General features: G+C 40.7%; 1 protein-coding gene across 1 annotated transcript in view; it reads right to left on the bottom strand.

Moving 5' to 3' along the window:
* Window positions 1–834: 834 nt before the first annotated feature.
* The window catches only part of LOC134617133 (solute carrier organic anion transporter family member 5A1-like), a 47,871-nt gene continuing 29,761 nt past the window's right edge, over window positions 835–18,944 (bottom strand). The window contains exons 5-9 of the mRNA XM_063462327.2: window positions 17,354–17,552; window positions 11,631–11,790; window positions 9,216–9,460; window positions 7,593–7,657; window positions 835–6,960 (exon numbers count right to left, since the gene is read on the bottom strand). Of these exons, the coding sequence (XP_063318397.1) occupies window positions 6,434–6,960; window positions 7,593–7,657; window positions 9,216–9,460; window positions 11,631–11,790; window positions 17,354–17,552 (1,196 nt within the window). The 3' untranslated portion in view covers window positions 835–6,433. The remainder of the gene's footprint in view (window positions 6,961–7,592; window positions 7,658–9,215; window positions 9,461–11,630; window positions 11,791–17,353; window positions 17,553–18,944) is intronic.

Here is an 18,944-nt window from a genome sequence, read left to right as displayed (position 1 = left end):
TTTACCAAACATTTTTAGTTTAGTTTTCCAAGTTTAAAGTCTTGAAATGTTTTATTTTTATCTCAGTTTTGGTTTAGATTAGATTAAATAGTTGTTTTTTTTCTTTTGTTTTTTGCTAAGCAAGCATTGTTAGCATGCTGCATCCATAAAATACAGCACAACCTTTATTTAATTTAATGTATTTTTTATTCAACAAATAAGATCAAACTAATTTTAATATTAGACAAAAATAACCCAAGTAAGTAGAAAAGTGTTTTATAAATGACGATTTCATTAGAAATCAATAGAACAGAAAAAAATAATTGCCCCATGTTAAATCATTAGCTGTAATTAACCATGCAGATGTTTTGGAAGGTCAACCAGAGTGATTACTGCCATTCATGCTGAATCAAGAAATCACTCAACTAGAACCTGTCTGTCAAAGTGAAGCAGGCTAGATGCTCAGAAAAACAAACATCACGCCACAATGTAAAGACGCTCAATAAAACTTGTGAGAAAAATTACAAACAAAGTTATTGGCATCTATTAGTCTGCAGATGTTTCTAAGGCTTTGGGGCTCCAGTGAACAACGGAGAGGTGAACTTTCCAAGAAGGTACCAGTGACTCATCCAGGTCACAAAAGAACCCAGAATAACATCTAAAGAACTGCAAACCACATATTATGAGAAATCTAATATATAAGAAATGTATAAAACAACATGTGCTCAATGGGTTGTTTTTAATTGTTATTCTTCTGTGTTTAAATTCCTGTTAACTATTCCTGTTAAGATAAACCAGCTGGAGGGAACGCGGCAGATAAACGACTGCAGACAGAAGAAGAAGAAACACAAAGCAGCAGTTTCTGTAATTCTCGTTTATTAATTTTTTTCTTCACATTTATATTGACAGAAGTCAAGTAACCAAGGCATCTGTAAACAGTGCATCCACAAATCTACATGTTGCCTCTCATCAGTGCGATCGTTCAGTCATTCAAAAACACTGTTTGGAAATAAATACAATACTGATTGTTTTTTTCCTTTTTAAAAAAAAAGAAGAAGAAGAAGAAGAAGAAGGTAAAACCTACATTTGCCTGAAGGAGCTCGTAAAGATTCAGTCTTTGTCTGTAGTCACAGTCTGGAAATGATGCCACATATGAAGCGACACACGGAGGTAAACGACTCGATGTGGTAAAATCCTGAAGCCGGAGGACGAAATACTGACACCACCTGCACGGCTGGTTATGTGCGGCTAAAATGAGTAGTGAGAATTTCTGGACCTTTGAACCCCTTAAAAAGCTTCAGCTTCATTATAAAAATTACAGTATGTCTATCAGTGCATCAGGTGGTCCAGGTGTCTGATTAGGAGGCTTCCTGTGTGCCTCATTACAAGGTTTATTAAGCTTGTACGACACCCAGAAATCCACAAACTTCCTCCTAACAGCACTGCACCACTGTCCAAAAATGACTGAAATGTTCCTTTATTACCATGAACACAGATCCACTCCCACATGCATCACTCTGCTGCCCCTAAAGTAACAAAGGTTGACTAATCCGCCATGAAAAATAGTCCCCAATAAATGCACCTTTTCCTCCTGTTAAACAAAAACTTCCCATTTTCTTTTTATGCGTTATCAAAAAGGGAAAAAAAGCCTGCTATCAAGAAATACTGGTGTCAGCAGTTCATCCTCCCAGTGTCGTTTGAGACGTGAAACAGCGCCGCCTGCAGCTGAACCGCAGCGCTGCATGGACAAACTGAAACAGCAGATGTTCTGGTTAAATGTTAAACGGATGGACGAGCATCTCTAACACGACACAGACGGACACGGGTGAGATTTGTATTAGCTGTTCTCGCTGTACATAAAAATGGAATGATGTGCTGAAATTTGATTCTACTCTACTCTACTTTCTCTACTGAAATCGTGTGTCAAGTTTTCCTTCCATTTACTGAGAAGTGGTGCGATTTTTTTTGTCCCTAAGATGTTTCTTGTGTGTGATTATTGTCCACCTGTCCTTAATTTTATCACCTCAAAAGTCACTCTAACATTACAGAAACATGTTATTGCATCAGACATGAGCTCTAACCTGTTCAACAATAATAATCACTTTAATTAAAACAAGAATCTTTTTTAAAATCACTGAACCCTTAAAGCTCACCAGTCAGTCATCAGCTCCAGCATGCGCCTCATCTTGAAATATTCTAGCTTGAATTTTATTTTTTATCCTATTGCTGCACAAGATGCACCGCGACTCTCTGAGGGGAACAAAATAGGAAGCACGTATAAAATAATAATAATAATAATAATAATAATAATAATAATAATGCAGTAACTGTAAGCGAAAACAAGTCTATATAAATTAATTATGCAGTCTCTGTGTTGGAGACCTCAGCGGCCTACAGCTGTAGCCCAGCAGTCTCAGGGTCGACTGATCGATTGTTTGTTGGCTGTTATGAGTTTCATGATAACCGCGTATTGACGATTACAATGAAGTGACAATACTGTGTCAATAATGCACGTACAACATAAACTTATGAGTAACTGTTCTCTTTTTATAGATTTACAGATATGCCTAGACTTGCTCAAACCTTTGAGATTAATTTTTTTGTCCCCGAAAATTAGAAATTTTAAATTCTTTAAATCTAACCAAGGAAAAATGGCAAATTAGCTTGGGTAAAAGAACGAAATGTTACGCACACAACGATGTGTGCCGCTGGTAACGTTTCTGGGCTGCTTTTCCTCATAACAGCCACCCCTCAAGATTTTCTCCATTTAAAGCAATGCATTATCAGGGATTGTAACATCTAGTCCTCTTACTGAATCTTTGATAAATGCATATAAATACAGCCCAAGTGAACCTGTTTGTATCTGTCTGAAGTCTTACTGCTTAAATAGCTGATTTTATCAAGTTTTTTTTAGTTTGGTGAAAGAGGTTAACCGCCAGAAAATGTTTTAAAAATTGTCCTTCACCTGCTGGAGCTCAAACCCTGCAGCAAATGAAACAGGTGGCTTTAAATGAGGATAAGATGCAGGATAAATAATAGCATAAGAAACTGTTTGTTTCAGAGCTGCTTTTATCTGAGGTCTCAAAAGTAAAAACACCGGGACGAAATGAGGCACCAACCGTGCTGTCTACACACAAAAATACTGTTTTGGTTCTTGTTCTCTGTCTCGCATGTAACAAGTATTGATCCTCTTTCTCTTCGGTTGGTTTGAGACATGATGTGCGTGTCGGATGGCTTCCCGTGTCCTACGTGCTGGTACACATCTGCCCAGCAGGTGTCCTCACAGGACAAACTGCTCAGGACTCTGTGCGTGTGTACAGTAAGAGCACATGTAACATCGAACCTCCACGGGCATCACACCTCGACATCCAAACACAGTGTTTTTGTGAGGTTTGAGTTTTTAGAGGGAAAAACAAAAACAGATGTGTAACGAGCTGTAAACAGAGAGCCAAGAGGAAAGAAGCTCTAACACTGATCTAAATTTATATTTCTGTTCTTAAAGCTCAGAAATGCCCTCTGTTTCTAGACTGAGGAGAAAAGTTTTAGCTTGCAGCCACAGTGGAAGCAAATCCTCATCAAACTGTCTATATACAAAATACAAACATGGCTTACATGGTGGTACAGGTTCAAAAATGTTTCTATTTCCTTTGTAAATGTAATCTCTGGATTTAAAAGAATCCAAAAAAGTTGGAGTAAAATTATTTGGGGGATCAAAAAAGAAGTTTGTCCCATCACTGTGCGCACTGACAGTAATCCGACAAATGTTATTAATTTACTTTTACTAATACTATTAATTTATTGTAAAACTATTAAAACATTTTAGGAATTAAACTTGTTACTTTTTGAGCTTTCATCACTGTTAAGTAGCACTTCAGTTCCACAGTTCGTTTAGTGTACAGTAGAATTAAAAATATAAAAGTGATGGTGATTATTTGCTTCCACTGGGCTGCTAAATCAAAAATTTAACTACTTTAACCACTAACTAATTTTAAAACAAGCTTTAAATATGGCTTAATTGTTACCTTTAAAATCAAAACAATAAGAAAAAAAAGGTCAAAATTTTCCCAAAGATGTTATTGGGTTGTTTTTTCTTCAGATTGGTCATTTTTACTTATTTTTGTTGAGACTTACTGTTGAAAACCTTTCAAATACGGTGACTGCTTGCTTTTCGATGCATTTAGTAGCAGTTGTGCAACTTTTCCTTCACAGAACACGATCAGAACACGTCTACCGAAAAACGACTCTGCTTCTTCTTTGTGTAAGAGCTCAGTGAATACTCTCCTTTTGAGTTTAATATTATATTTTTTAAATGTCATAATAAATGGAGTAAAATTTATTCTGACCTTTAACGACTAAATCTGTTACACCAAACTGCCAAAAGAAAAAACAACGGCTGAGGTCCAAACTGGTGCTTCACGTCTTTTAAAGTCGAGCTGTTATCCTTACTTGCCGTCAAATGTCTGCTGTTTTAATGGTGAATATTTAAGTCAGTGAGCAGGGAAGTCCCTACTATTGTCATCTCAGGCAACACCACTCTGGGTGCGAGACCAAAGCCCCACCCCCTCCTGCTCAAACCTACTGTTTGTGAGGGGCAGCCAACCAGAAGAAAGCAGGTTTAAAGCAGTGATACTCTGATTTCTTTTTTCTTTTTTTTGTTGATGCTCTTGCATTGACTCTAGGATCAAGACCCTACATTTGTTGTTAGTAATTGATAAAAAATGGTTTAGTGACAGGTGAAAACAGGATCACGCCTGGAAATGTTTAAGAACCACTGGTGTAAAATATTAAAAGAGCTTGTTTGGGACAGTGGATGAAATGAGGGGCTGAACAAAGGCCCTGTATGAGTTAAAAGAGGATTATTTTAAACTGTGAATCATGCAAAGCTACTCTAGTCGAGTCCAAGAGTAAAACAGTAGAGCTGGAAATGAGCCTAATTGGCTTGCACATTTGATAGGTTAAGCCTTTCGGTTTTTCATATTGCTAAAAACATCTTTGGGTTTTGGGGTTGAACAAAAAAATTTGAGCTCAGAAAAACTGTTGATTCACATTGTTTGACTTTTTTTTTTTTTTTTTAGATTAAAAAAAAAAACGATCATTAGCTGCACTCCATCAGGAATCTGTGACCTTTTCTCTACTTTCTCAATAAACTACTGAACCATTCTGCAAACTGATGCCTTATTTTCTTATTTTTTCCTCACTTTGCTGCAACTTACACCTATCAAACGCAACACACATCACATTCTGGCAGGCGAGCAGGTCATTACCCATAATACACCAGGACTACTGTTTCATATTAAACCAACAAGGTGCATTCATACAGTTTCCATCTGCAGACACCGCTTTCATTTCTGGAGCAGACAAAGGGAACAGATGACTACACTATGACCTCTACGTGATGGTCGACTACTCGCCTTCCTACATGTTGACTACAAATGTTAAAGTCACTGAGCCTGAAATGCAGTCTGTTTCTTTCCTCGTTCTTCCAGTCGTTTATTCGAAGAATCCGCCGCTGGCTCGCCGGGAATGTGGTCAGGAGGAAAATGCCGATCCTCTTTTTTTTTTTTTTTCCTCTCCCCAGGTTAAGCTGCTTATCACAGGGTGCCAGTCAGAGGCCCGGATGTATGGATGCATTGTATGGAGCTGGAAAAAGCCAAAACAATCCGACTTTCAGCAGTAATACTGCGTGTCATTGTGTCAGGGGAGCAACAAAAGGCCTTGCATCGAAGAGGAAGGCATTCTGTGCATGCCAAGCTGCTTAGCCCAGTGACCTGTTGGGTTTTTTCTTTAAAAAAAAGATTTAAAAAAAGGACGCTGTTTTTCACATAGCACCATGCCATCGGTTTCCAGTTCTTTAACGGTTGTGTATCACATTTCCAAAGGTTTTTCTTTTTTTTTTCCAGTGAAAGCGCTGATACAAGAACAAAAATGGCTCAAAAGAAAATCGCAAATGAGGATGAAGCACGCAGACGTGAGGCGACGGTGAAGCTGAAGGGAGAGGTTAGCGAAGCTGAGGTATCTGTTCAGGCGACTCCTACAAGGTGACCAAGTCTGTGTGTGTGTGAGGGGCTTCCAGTGTGTTTTGTACTATTAATGTGAGGACCGTGGTGACAGAAGGCACACATCGCCGAGGTGAGGGTGGAGGGGTGGAGGTGGGGGCTTATGAGCGATGAACTGTCTTCCATCTCAAAGGAAACCAAGCTTCCATTTGCATTTCAATGAACCGAGCAGAGATTTCCACCTGGTCTGGACAAAGCAGGAGGTCTACCTGAAGGTTTTCGATCCACGTAGTTTACCAGTGTTTCACCAGCCAATCAGAGACTTGAGATGCGAGCCGGACATCTGTGCTATGACTGGTGCTCTTGACAGCGGCTAAAAACCCAGCTGACTGGATTTCAGAAGAAACGAGAAGTCAGTGGAAGAGACCTGCCTCGTCGCCCAGGCCCCGATCTGGAGCTCAGACTCGGACTGAGACGTGTTCCAGTGATCGGGCAGGTGCGGGGTTGGGCGCCGCTGCGGGTGAAGGTGCAGCTGCGGCTGCCGGAGGAGGAGTTATTGCTTTCAGCTCCTGGCCGGGGCAGCTCTGGGTGCTAACGCCACGGTTCAGGGTGCCGGCGCGCGGCGGTGCATTAGCAGGCAGAGTGTTGGGGTCGGTTCGAGGGATATTTACGGGACAGGAACGGGTGCGGGCGTGGCCCTTGTGGCCGCCGGGGTGGCAGACGAGGCTGCCCACGGTGTCGACAGGCGACAGGTGGCGCTTGAGCCAGCGCTCCACCCGCTCCTCTTTGTACTTAATGGAGTACCAGGTGAGGAAGATGAAGAGGAAGCCAAGGAACTTGAGGCTAGCAGCGAGGCCGAAGTACACGAAGCGCAGAGAGGTGACGTCGTACTCCCAGCAGGAGCCGTGGACGCCACAGTCCTGCTGCCACAACATGCAGGTGGTGTCGATGACGGCCCCGAAATAAATGGGAGTGGGGATGTAGGCTGAGTAAAAAAAAAGAGAAGAAGAAGAAATCAGGCGGGGGAAAGAACGAGAGAGTGGAAAGAAAAGGAGATGGAAAGAGCAGAAAGAAAGAAAAAAATGATGACATGGAAGAGAAAACAGGGAAAGAAGAGGTCAAGGGAGGTAAAAAACAAACAAAACAGAAAAACCCCAGAACAGACGTGAGCTCTCAGCTTTCTCATTGAGGTGAGACTCTTTGAATTTACTCCAATAAAGCTGCAGGAGCTGCTGTGAGAAACTGCAGCACAAGATGAGAAATGCCATCCTGGATTTCATAAATTTCATAATCCTCACCACCTGATTAACCCCCAAACACCTCAGAGTTTCTAACTGTCCTCTAAATAATTTACACTGACAGCAGCTCCCTGAACATGCATCAAATATAATTCACCTCCTTTGACTCCTGCTTATTCAGGGTAACTGCCATGTCGAATTTTTTTTTTAAAAAATCTGTAAATCAGCTCGTCAGTCAGGAGGTACTGATGTTTACAAGCAGTGAGCCCATCTCTCCATCGAGCTCCACAAATAACACTGCTGATATTCTGCTTTTCCATTTAATTTCATGGCAAAATAAAACAAGATGAGCAGCTCTGTGCTTTCCGGTTCTACTCACCGAGAGTCCTGAGGAGGACAAACTGCATTCCCAGAGCAAACGGCCGCTCCTGCTCCGCTACAGACCTGCAACACACAGACAGGAAACTGAGGAAGGCAGAAACAGAGGATGATAGAACCAAATAAAGCAACTGCCTAAGCTAATGTTAAATACTACAGTTGAATTGCTCAAATTAAGTGTTTGTTCAGTGATCACAACACACAACTCTGTGTTTCCGTGAATGTAGATTTATTTCCAAGCATCATACCTGCATCTAAAACATTTCTGAGACCACACACAGGAATATAAATGGTTGAGGTAGTCAAACTTCACAACTCGAATAAATATTCACCATCCATGCCTGTTGTGCAACCTCTTGGTCTGTAATATGCAATAAAATCCCCCAAAGAAACAGAAAGCTTCACCGCCATATTTATGAAAAATAAAAAGGTTAATTCTTTAAAAAAAAGCAAAAGTAAAAATAAACCAAATGGATGGGAATTGATCTGTGGACTTAGCTAAGAGTGTTTTCACCACAGACTGCACATAACCATGTTTTAAAGGGTTAATGTCTCTCCAGTCAATTAAACTGGACAGCTACTTTCAAGCATTAGCCAAATTACCTTTAATCTTAGTGGATTACAGGGACATTAAAAGGGCGGGGATTCACCAGTCGACTCTGATAAAACTCTTTAAAGTTTGCTGACTCTGCACACAGACGTCACCATGTTTGGATGAGAGCAGGAGAGCTTTGTTATCAGATAAAGATAACAAGACTGATGCCGGCAGACTTGATCAGCTTAGACGTGATTCAGCAACAGTTCTGCTCATTCACAACAAATATCAGTGTTTTTGGCTTTTTTTATTATGTTCATCTTAATTGACTGTCCTACTGCGTAAATACAAATCTACTTAATAAAGACCCACTTATCCATTTTTAAATCGAAAATGGCCCCATGCCTGAATCCTTTAATCATGTTAACATTTTTATTTGTCGAATGTTCAGAAATATCTATCAAATACATACATTTTCATCAGAATGTGGTGATCATATTTAAAAGGTCCAAAGACTTTGTAGGAATTGAGTTGATAAAGTTTGGAAATCACAGTTTGATAGTACTGCCACTTGGATGAAAGAAGAAATGTTCACGTTCAAATTCATCGTCACATCATCAGTCTAATAAGAGATGCCCAGACCTCTCCAGCTGTTCTGGGAAGGATACTGAGGCATTCCCAAGCCAGCACTATCCCAGGGGTCTTCTCCCAATGGGAAATGCCCAAAACACCTCACCTAAGAGGCGCTCGCGAGGCATCCTGTTCATATGCCTAAACCATCTCAACTGGCTCCTTGCAGGGCAGCTGTCCATAAGGTAAGAGAGGGAATGTAGATCAACCAGTAAGTCAACAGTGTCGCCTTTACTCTCACAGTTTGTCTACAGTCAGTAAAGTTTCTTAAACTTTTCAAGCACTTTTGATTATCTTTGAAAATTGAAAATAGTTTCTTTTTTTTCCTCAGAAAGGTGATAAGAACACCTGGTCTGCAGAGAGTCTGTTACTTAAACACCAAAGAGGCTGACGACTTTTCGTTGGAACAAAACATTGAAATCCCATCCTCCTCACAGTGAGTGATTCATAAAGGTGTACCTGAGGGTGACAATGATGGCGGAGGGCTGAGCGCAGGCAGTGATGAGCGTGACGATGAAGAGGAAGATGAGGAAGGGGATGAGCGTATTGCAGGTGCGGTCGCACTTCCCTGACACGGCGTAGCCGTTCTCGTTCAGGTAGGTCTTGACGATGACGAGCTGCAGCTGGTTGCTGCCCTGACTGCCGGTCGACGGCGTGATAACCTGCCGGCTCTGAACGCAGGCGCAGTCGGAGTAGTTTCGGATCTGGAGGGCAAATGAAGATACGTATGGAAGTTTAGATACATGATTCACAATGTTATTACTTTAGACATTAATGTAACTGCCAAAAACAAGTGAGAAAGCCATGAAGCAGATGTTCCTGAAGTTCTACAGTTTTGCATTAATTAAATGAGACCAACCAAACAAATCCTTTAAAATAAAAAACTGAAAATAACAGGGGTGTCCCTCAAACCACTGCTGCTCATATGGCAGTCTAACAGTGGGCGTGTAGACTGCACCCTGAAGATTCGCACTGGTGTATTTTTAATGTCTTTAGCACTGGAAAATAAAGGCCTTTTATTACTCTTTCAAACCTATCCAGTGCCTCCATCTAATAATGACGAGACGGCCTACAGAGGGCAGATCCAGCATCTGCTGACTCAAACAAAAACCTTGATCTTAATGTTATAGAAAGTCCAAAAAAGGTAGACAGAGCCCCATCTCCAACAGTGTAAAGCTGAGAACATAACAAGCTTTCAGTTCCTTGGTCTCTGTTCCTCTGGGGACCTGACATGGTCTCTATATACTTCATGATAAGCAACAACAATGCCTCCACTGCCTGAGGAGATTGAAAATGCTCTATCTGGCCAGCTTCTACCACTGCACTGTAACATCTTGCACAACAGCTTGGTACAATCACTGCACCTGCAGCGGTTAGTGAAACCAACAGAGCGTCCTGTTGGCACCCGCTACGTGCCGTTAAAGACTGGTACCTGAAACGCTCCATCTTGCATGCGTGTAACATGAACTATGACCCCACTCACCCTTTTAACATTGATCCCCCACCGAGTGTGAAACAGTACCAGTGTCTCACACTATAAGGCTCAGGAACAGATTTTTTGTTTGTTCCCGGACTGTAAATCTGTCTCTCCAATCATGTGCACCATAAGCACTTTATTAAACTCACAGTCACACACTGTAACACACATAATCACTGGATCAGAACCTGCCACACTCTGACACTTTATCAGTAATAACAGATTACCTATAAGTCACTAATCTGCTATTTTTTTATATTAATCTATATGAAATTATTATTTATTTTATCCTCTTTTATATTATTTTATGTTTTTGCTTTTCTATTATGTTACTGTGTCGTGTCATTACTCTATTGTGTTGCGCTGCACCTGCATATTAATACTGCATATTTCATTGTGTTGACTTTGCTTGTATAATAACAATAAATGAATTAAATTGAACTTTTTGGTAATATTTTGCTTTTTTTTTGCCAAAACCATTCACACATATACAACGCCAGGATAGTGTCCAAGTAACTAATAGCCCGTAGTGTTTACAAGTTCGAACAAGTTAAACTGAAGACCTTTTAAGATCCTTTTAAAATTAATAATGATGGAAATGCACATCAAAACTAAAACCTTCTTCCATCTCACTTCAAAATAATTTATATAGTAACAGTTAAGTTCAAGAACATTGTCTAAATGCAATTATTAATTTGAAAATAACAGAAAAATATAATTTACACATTAGTTAATATACCAAATTAGAACCTGTTTCTAATTTAAAAAAAGAGCCTGAATGGTTTAAAGAAGCTAACCCAGCAAACATCATGACTGTTTAAGAACATCACCAAACTCATGATCCATCACAGTTCAGAGGTTGTTGCCAGTAAAAATGACATACGTGACCTTTACCTTGATCGAAGTTTGGGTAAAAGCACATTAGTTTGTGCTAGTTTGATTAAATTTGGACCAATGCTGTAGGTGGAGTAGCAATTCTGCTATGAGCTTATTGATCCTTTAATTTAATTCAGTTTATGTAGCATTAAATCACAACAAGACGCATTATATTGTAAGGTAAATTGCTAAAATAATACAGAAAGAAATCCCAGTTAACATGAGCGAGCACTTGGTGACAGTGGGAAGGAAAAACTCCCTTTTAACAGGAAGTATTCTCCAGGAGGAACCAGGCTCAGGGGGGTGCGGCCATCTGCCGCGACCTGGCTGTGGATGAGAGAACGGAGCTGCATGAGCTGAAAATAGCAACAGTCAAGCTGAGAAAACAACGTGCCGTGGGCAGAAAATAGTGAAACAAAACATTTAAAATCCATCTTAGACTGAATTTAAGATGTTTTAGTGTCGACATTTAAAAAAAAAAACAAAAAAACAAACAAACCACAGGTATCGTGGCCTCTTACCCCAGTGCTGTCGTTGGCCACGCTGCCACAGCCAGCTAGGCAGGGGTTAAAATATGTGATGCCATCAGAGCCGCAGACCGGAGCGTACTCGTGGATTTTACAGCCGCAGTTCACATTACAGCCTCCGGTCAGGTTCCTCTGCGTCATAGTGAGTGTAGGTCTGAAGGGAGAAAACAGAAGTAAACCTTTTTAATTAGACAGTTATTTTCTTTTAAAGCTATTCCACTTCTGAGTGTTCAACACTGAAAACAAATTAATTCCAGCGCTTAGTGGCATTACGTCAAATTCAGTCTGTTAACAGGCTACATCATTACACTAAACACTGTGTAAAAGCTCATTTCTTGCTCGCAATGATCCGCATATTGACTGCTTGTCTAACACATTACTGATAAGCAGCATAATTTTTAAAGTAAAGCTCAGGCTGATGGAAAAGTCATCACAGCTTTTAAATGAGCACTTTCGGTACATTTCTCCATTATTTTATTTAGTAATGATGACACTAGGTAAGGAAAAAAGTTACAAATCTTCTTCAGAGAAATCTGACAGATAAAGAAATTCACTGAGCACTCAGACGATTTGACGTGTTTGGGAAAAGCCAAAGAGAAAAAATAGAATTCTTAAGTTATGGGCAAAACAAGCTGTTTTCAGGTCACGGTGGCCTTGGTCCTAGACGTAGAAAAACTAATCATTTCTTCTTTCCTTTGTCCATGTAAAAGTTTGTGCCAAGCTGGCACGTCCTGATCTATTTTGTTCACAACAACTTAAGCAGGAGGGTTGGATGGACGACCGCAGCTGTCATCAAAACACAACGGACGAAGAAGAGGAAAAAGCAGAGAGAGGACGAGGAAAAGGAGACAGAAGGGAGGGAATCGAAAAGAATTAAATATGAAGAGCGGAGGGCAAAAGGGACAGACAGACAGACAGGCTCACAGAGGGAAATAAAAAAAGACCAGAGGGACAAACACGAGAGAAAACAGAGAGGGCACGCAGCCAAAGATCCTCTCTTCCAAGCTGTCCTTGGACATTTTCCACGGTTGCCATGTAATTGCTCTCAGGGACGCTTTGTGCAAAGAAAACGCCTCCGTTCACTGGCTCGTTATCTGTTATCCTGCACTCATCCGAACACTCGCTTCCTCCCTGACATGAGCCACAGATGGGATGATAAAAACTACCACCGACTCCGTCAGACCGGGAAGTGATTAAACACGAGAAAGGCCACGCTGCAGTCGGCAAACGGATGTCTGCGGCTTAAGGGAAAGAGTCACGATTCCAAGTTTACATCTGGAAGAAGAAGCAAAAGAACGACACCAGGGGAGGTGCTGAAAAAAACCAACTAAGGTTTTAGACTTAATACAAAAAAATCAAAAAGATGGCTAAATGTCGAATATGTGTAAATCTTTAAGGAACAAAAGTTTATTTCTTCTTGTAACCTGATGGCTGTCAGGTTGATGAAACTGCAGACTTGAATGAAGCAGATCTGGCCAAAAAATTGTGCCACCTCTAAACTAAAACATGACTAAAAATGGACTTCAGAACTGTGTGGGATGATTGCAGGGGAAAAGATGTATTATTATGGTTTCATATCAAAGATTTACGTTTTTTTGGTTTACAACAGCTATATCATTTTAAGACAACTAGCCTGATATTTTATTCTGACAAAATCGCTTTTTTTTTCCTATTATGTTGTCAACAAATATATCTGCTGCTAATTGTCTTCAGTAACGATCTAGCTGTTCAGCCATAAAATAGTTATAAAGCTGGAGGATATGCCCACCAAGGTTTCCTAGTAAAAATAAATAAATAACAGGCAGGAAGTTAATCCTCCTCTCTCTAAATAAGAATAATGCTAAAAAATGCAGTACAGGAAATGAACAGATAATAACGCTGATAAACCAACAAATTCCTGAGGTTCATGAGGTTTTCTCTAACTTTTTTTAATGGAAGAGTTTTGACTTTTTGTATGTCAGATAAAACAAGCTCTTTGAAAATGTCACCTGGAAAACCGTGAAGCCCATTTTTTCTGACATTTTCTAAATTTTTAAGATCGAACAAACAGACCAGTTTGGAGCAGACGTCACTGTCACGTCAGTCAGGTGGCAGGAAACGATTAGAAGAAAAGAAAAACAAAAAGAAAACTTTTTGTTTCATGTCATTCTGGGTAACAAATGCATTTCTGTGTCACTGGAAGTCCGTATTGAAATAGCTGCAGGGGTTTATGGTTACAGTCTGTTATAACTGGGCTGAATGAAATCATTCAGAGAGTATTTCACAATCAGCCAGGCCTCCAAGTTTGGTTGATATAACATCTTTAAGACACATGAAGGCACCATTTCATTACAGTAGCATGTTAGCAACATTAGCTAACAAGCAAACTAGACTATTTATAGCAAGCTTACAACATTAGTCAATGTCAGTGCAAGCAGCAGGGCCTATAACAGGGGTCGGCAACCTGCGGCTCCGGACGCATGCGGCTCTTTGGTCCTTATAGTGCGGCTCCGCGTGGTTTGGGAAAACAAATTAGAAGTATTTAGCTGAAGTGTATTTTATTTATGTTAGTTCTTTTTTAACTTGTAGTTCTAAATTAGAAGATTATTGTGATATTGAAATATAAAAAAAATAAAATTATATTCTATTATTTTTTTCATCGCTCAAATTAAGCGTCACACTCGCGGAAGCCGGTATACCCGCCAAAACGCCGTGCATTTATCGAGACTTTCAACCCCAGGTAGGCCAACTATGGATCTTCGGATCCACATTATGTCGGCAGCTATTCTCCACTGTGAACTATGTTAAAAAAAAACACCGCTCACGCCTCACAGACGACAGCTTACAGTCCTGCGTAAAGATGAAGTGACTTCGTACAGCCCCGATTTGCAGACGCTGTGCGCAGAGGTTCAGGAGCAGAAGTCCCATTGTAAACATACCACGGCAGACCCGACGATGTTTCCATGAACACGCTTTTCAGCATCTCTTTATTGACCACTTTCACACACGGTTGCTGTACACATACAGCCGGCTGTAGCCCGACACACACCAACACAACAGCATAGATAGCACAGAGGTTAAGGCAGCGAGGCGTGATTGCAGGTGCCGCTCAGGTGCATCCGCCTCCCCTGCTGCGGCGCTGCAGACCACGCCCCGCCACGCACATTAACCAGGTAAAATACATATTTAGGTAGAATTTTGCAAACATCTATTTTTGGTTTTTTAGCAGCATAGTGCTTTTTTTCCAATTATTTTTTAAAAGTCAGGCCAAGGCTCCAAAAGCCCAAAGGCGATATAAGGGTGGCGGCTCACAACAGTTTTTGTTTGCTACATGGATCATTTTAGTTCAGCTGGGTGTCTTTCCTTTTGTTATATTTCTTTAAGAGTTCAAAATGTGTTAATTACATAAATAAAATGTAATTTTCTCTGTAGCACTTCATGGATTTCATAAGCAACACACCTTATTGTTCACACAAAGCATAAAGGTAAAAAAACAATATATACAGTGTTATCTTCATTTTAGATGTCATAAGTATTTGCGGCTCCCAGTGTTTTCTTTTGCGTGGAAACCGGCTCCAAATGGCTCTTTGGGTCTTAAAGGTTGCTGACCCCTGACCTATAATGATATTATAACCATGATTTACTTTTCAGTCTGGACACAGACTGAGTTAATGCTGCTTTCTATTTCAAGTGCAAAGTTCGAAGTACAACTGCTGACCTTGTAATTTGTACTCACTGTTCACACTGTATTTGCAGCTAGGCCAAAAAGTCTTATACAGAGAACCAACTGGATTCTATCAGTGAACGTGCTACAGCTGTATTATTACACTGAGAAAAAAATATATACACTGTCATGTACTCCAGGCACTGCACTGATGACTGAATGGCTCCATCCTAAGAGCAAGTCATCGCCCGTTTTTCCAAATCTGACCTACAACCTGTGCGGTACAAGGAAGGCAGCCTTTGGATCACATGATATCGCCATCGTTTTCTGGCAGAGGAAGTCTTAAACATCTGTTAGTCTTAAAGACTTTGCTAGGATCCACTCTGGTCCAAGTGACAAATGCTAATGCCACCGACTATGCGTGCATCCTTCAGGTGGACTTTACGTGAACTATAACAGGAATGATGACCCGTGCAGGGTGTCTGTGGCTCTCCGTGTCTGTAACTAAGTTTAATGCCTGCCTTACAGGGTAACCATTCACAGATCCAGAAAACCATCCCTCGATGTTCACTTATTAAAAAGTTAGTGTGTAGAAATCACCACCCACCTCTTGTACAGATGTACTTTTTGTCTTTGCCTCTAGCAACAGGTAGTACATCAGTCCTTTACACAAATATCGGTCAACAAAACGCTGTAATAAATGTCCTGGGCATGACCTCAAAGTGCAAGAATGCATGTTGCAGGAGCTTTGTCTGCCTGTAGGCTGGTGTTTGGATGTTTAGTTTTTCCGCCACACGGAAGAACTTTGTCACAAAATGTCTTGTGTTGTTATCAGTGTGTTTTCACACTGCGCTGTTTAGTCCGTTTAAATTCAACTCTGGCTTGTTTTTTCCTCTCTGTGCGGTTCACAGATGCAGGTGTGAACACAGTCATCACTCTGGTGCTGGTGAAAACATCCGCTGGTGAAAACATCCGCTGGTGAAAACATCCGCACAGAGACCCTTTGGAGGAGGTGGTCTCAGTCTTGTCTTAACAAACTTCAGAGCAATTTGCTTATGATGTGAGCGTGAGCCAAGCCAACTTTGAGCTAAAACACCTCCTGTACCTGCAAAACTTGATTCTGTTCATCTGGACGTAGCGTTCCCACAAAACGCTACGTCCAGATGAACAGAATCAACTTTTGGAGATTTACTTACCTGGATAATTGAGCATGCATCAAGACACTTCCTGTACCTGAGTAATATCTCCATTCTGTGACAGGGGTCACAAATGGTCAATATGGGCTAACAACTGGTAAACAAATATAAAGTCTCCATGTTGTCCACTAGGTCAGGACACAGCACCTTCTTCCTGTATTATCTTTTGTCGCTCCAGCACCAGACACATGTGACCAGTAAGTGGGTTCTCACAGTTTTGTGTTTTGAGTTTGTTCTGCGTGAAAAGAAACCAAACCATGGGGAAAATCTACAAGTTTACAAACTCATCGACTGATTTGGACCAAAGTAAATAAACAGTGTGTGAAATCAAATGAAGAAAGCACACATCCAGAAACCTCACCCCATTTTAAGACTTTGTATTATCCAGGTGGGGGGGATGCTGCCTTTCATGTTTTTGAGGCTCGAAGATGATGCTCATATGGTTCCAAAACAGGGCCGAGGTCAACATTACACAAAGTTAGACACGAAATAAGGCTGAGAAAAGTGGCAGGAACAGATACATGTGTTTAAACGACCAGATAAACTATTTGGCTGCTTCTCAGCCTGACTTCACTCTTTCAACCGCTTTCATAACTCAGTTTCTTTAACCCTCCTCCTCAATCAGTCTATCTGATTTTCTTTTACTTCTGTCTGTTTATTCTTAGCTTCGTCTTTGTCTCCTCCATCCTTTGAGTGTTTCTCTACATCCTCCACAACCACATCACTGCAGGAACAGCACACACAGACCCAGTGTAAAGATTCAATTCAGACATGAATGAAGCGGCATCGACGCCGAAGTGACGTCAGTCTTCCTTGTCAGCTGTGATGCAGCACAACCCACCACCTCCCCGGATTTCACTCGCCCAGCTTCTCCTTACCCGGTGGTGTAGGGGATGTTGATCCCTCCGAGGTTGATGCTCTCGCAGCCCACGATGAACAGCGTGGAGAAGCAGAGCAGGGACACGCCGCTGCAGATCATGGCCAGCTTGGCCGACTCGCGAGCACCAAGCTTCAGCTTCTTAATGATGTAGCCGCCCAGGACGATCCCCACGCCGGCACTAGGTACAATAATCACACCTGAAGAGACAAAGACAAGCAAATAGAAATAATGAAATGTGGAAAAAAATCTTACCTGTACCTCTCAGGATCAGCAGATTACAATAACTTGCAGCCACAGAAAATTTTACCTTCATACTATCAAAACTTTATAATGAGGCAAATGGAAGTGGGCCCTCACAGCTTCATCAATACAGGAGATAACAAAGTAACAAAGACTCTTTTCTATTATGGGATTTTTCAAAGCTTCAATACCAAAACGGCAGCAATTCAAGATCTGTGACAAAGAGGAACAGAAAAATGAAATGGGACTCTGTCTGTCGACCTGCTTTCTGATAATTCACTGGAGAAAAAAAGGGGTCGTATTATCAGGTGGTACAGGTGGTTTTCTAAACGGTGGGAGACACTGACTGATTTTTCTTCAAATGTGTTTCACTCAAAGCTGTTTCAAGTTAGTCAAGCAAACTCATAAAAATATAAAATAACTAGTTATGTTATAGAAACAAGAAACTGGCTTTAATGTTTATCATCTTTAATGTTACTTTTGCAGTCCAAAATCTCTAGGTATATATTTTTTTCTATATCAGTAATAAATGTAATGACTCTGGTACCACTGAAAGATAGAAGATAGAAAATGTAAAGTCAGCTGGTGAAGAAAGAGAATATTTTTAGAAGCTAAAGTCACAGATATGTTTCTCAGTAACAGCTGGAAACCACAGAGGAGCTAACTCACAGCACCTGGTTTCAAAAAACCAAGATGACGATGGATAATACAGCAGATTCACTATGACACAACGTCAGCTGGTGGCATCACTGTGGCTGCATCTATCTTTTACACCATCTATGGTCAGGACACTGGTCTATTAAAGCACCCGCGCCCCTAAAACCAGCATCCAAACGCATTTATTTTAAAAAAGATTCAGCATCCTATAAGTTGGTAGGAAGCTTGAGATTATCAATTTAAGCCAATTTCTTCTAAGAGGAAGTAAACAGTAAAATAAAATGGAGGTCTACAGCAGATTTGTAGCCAGCCTCAAGTGGCCTTTAAAGAAACTGCAATATTTGTCTTTGAAATTTTACTTCATATTTGAGTCTTTGAGGACGCTGCGTGTTGCAGACTCATTAGCCATAAACACTAGACGTGGTAATTCAGTTTGGCTGTGCTGCTTTTCTGCCACCAAGTGGCCATACATTCATCAGAGTAATGAAGTCAGGTTATGTATAAGCAATATAAACTAATCCTGTAGCAATTAAACCTGCGGCTGCACATTGTGGTGAATTCACTTTTTCTTTTGACTGTGTGTGTTTCAGAGTATGACGCACTGCACTTTGTTTCTATAGTTACAGTGCGTTTGATGAAGCGGGTAAATTATCTGGAATAAGCGCCAGAGATGATTTTCTCTGTAAGCAAAG

The sequence above is a fragment of the Pelmatolapia mariae genome, linkage group LG18 (assembly GCF_036321145.2).
Source record: "Pelmatolapia mariae isolate MD_Pm_ZW linkage group LG18, Pm_UMD_F_2, whole genome shotgun sequence".
NCBI lineage: Eukaryota > Metazoa > Chordata > Actinopteri > Cichliformes > Cichlidae > Pelmatolapia > Pelmatolapia mariae.
Note: the sequence above shows the minus strand (reverse complement) of the source record. Positions and strands in the feature narration are given on the sequence as shown.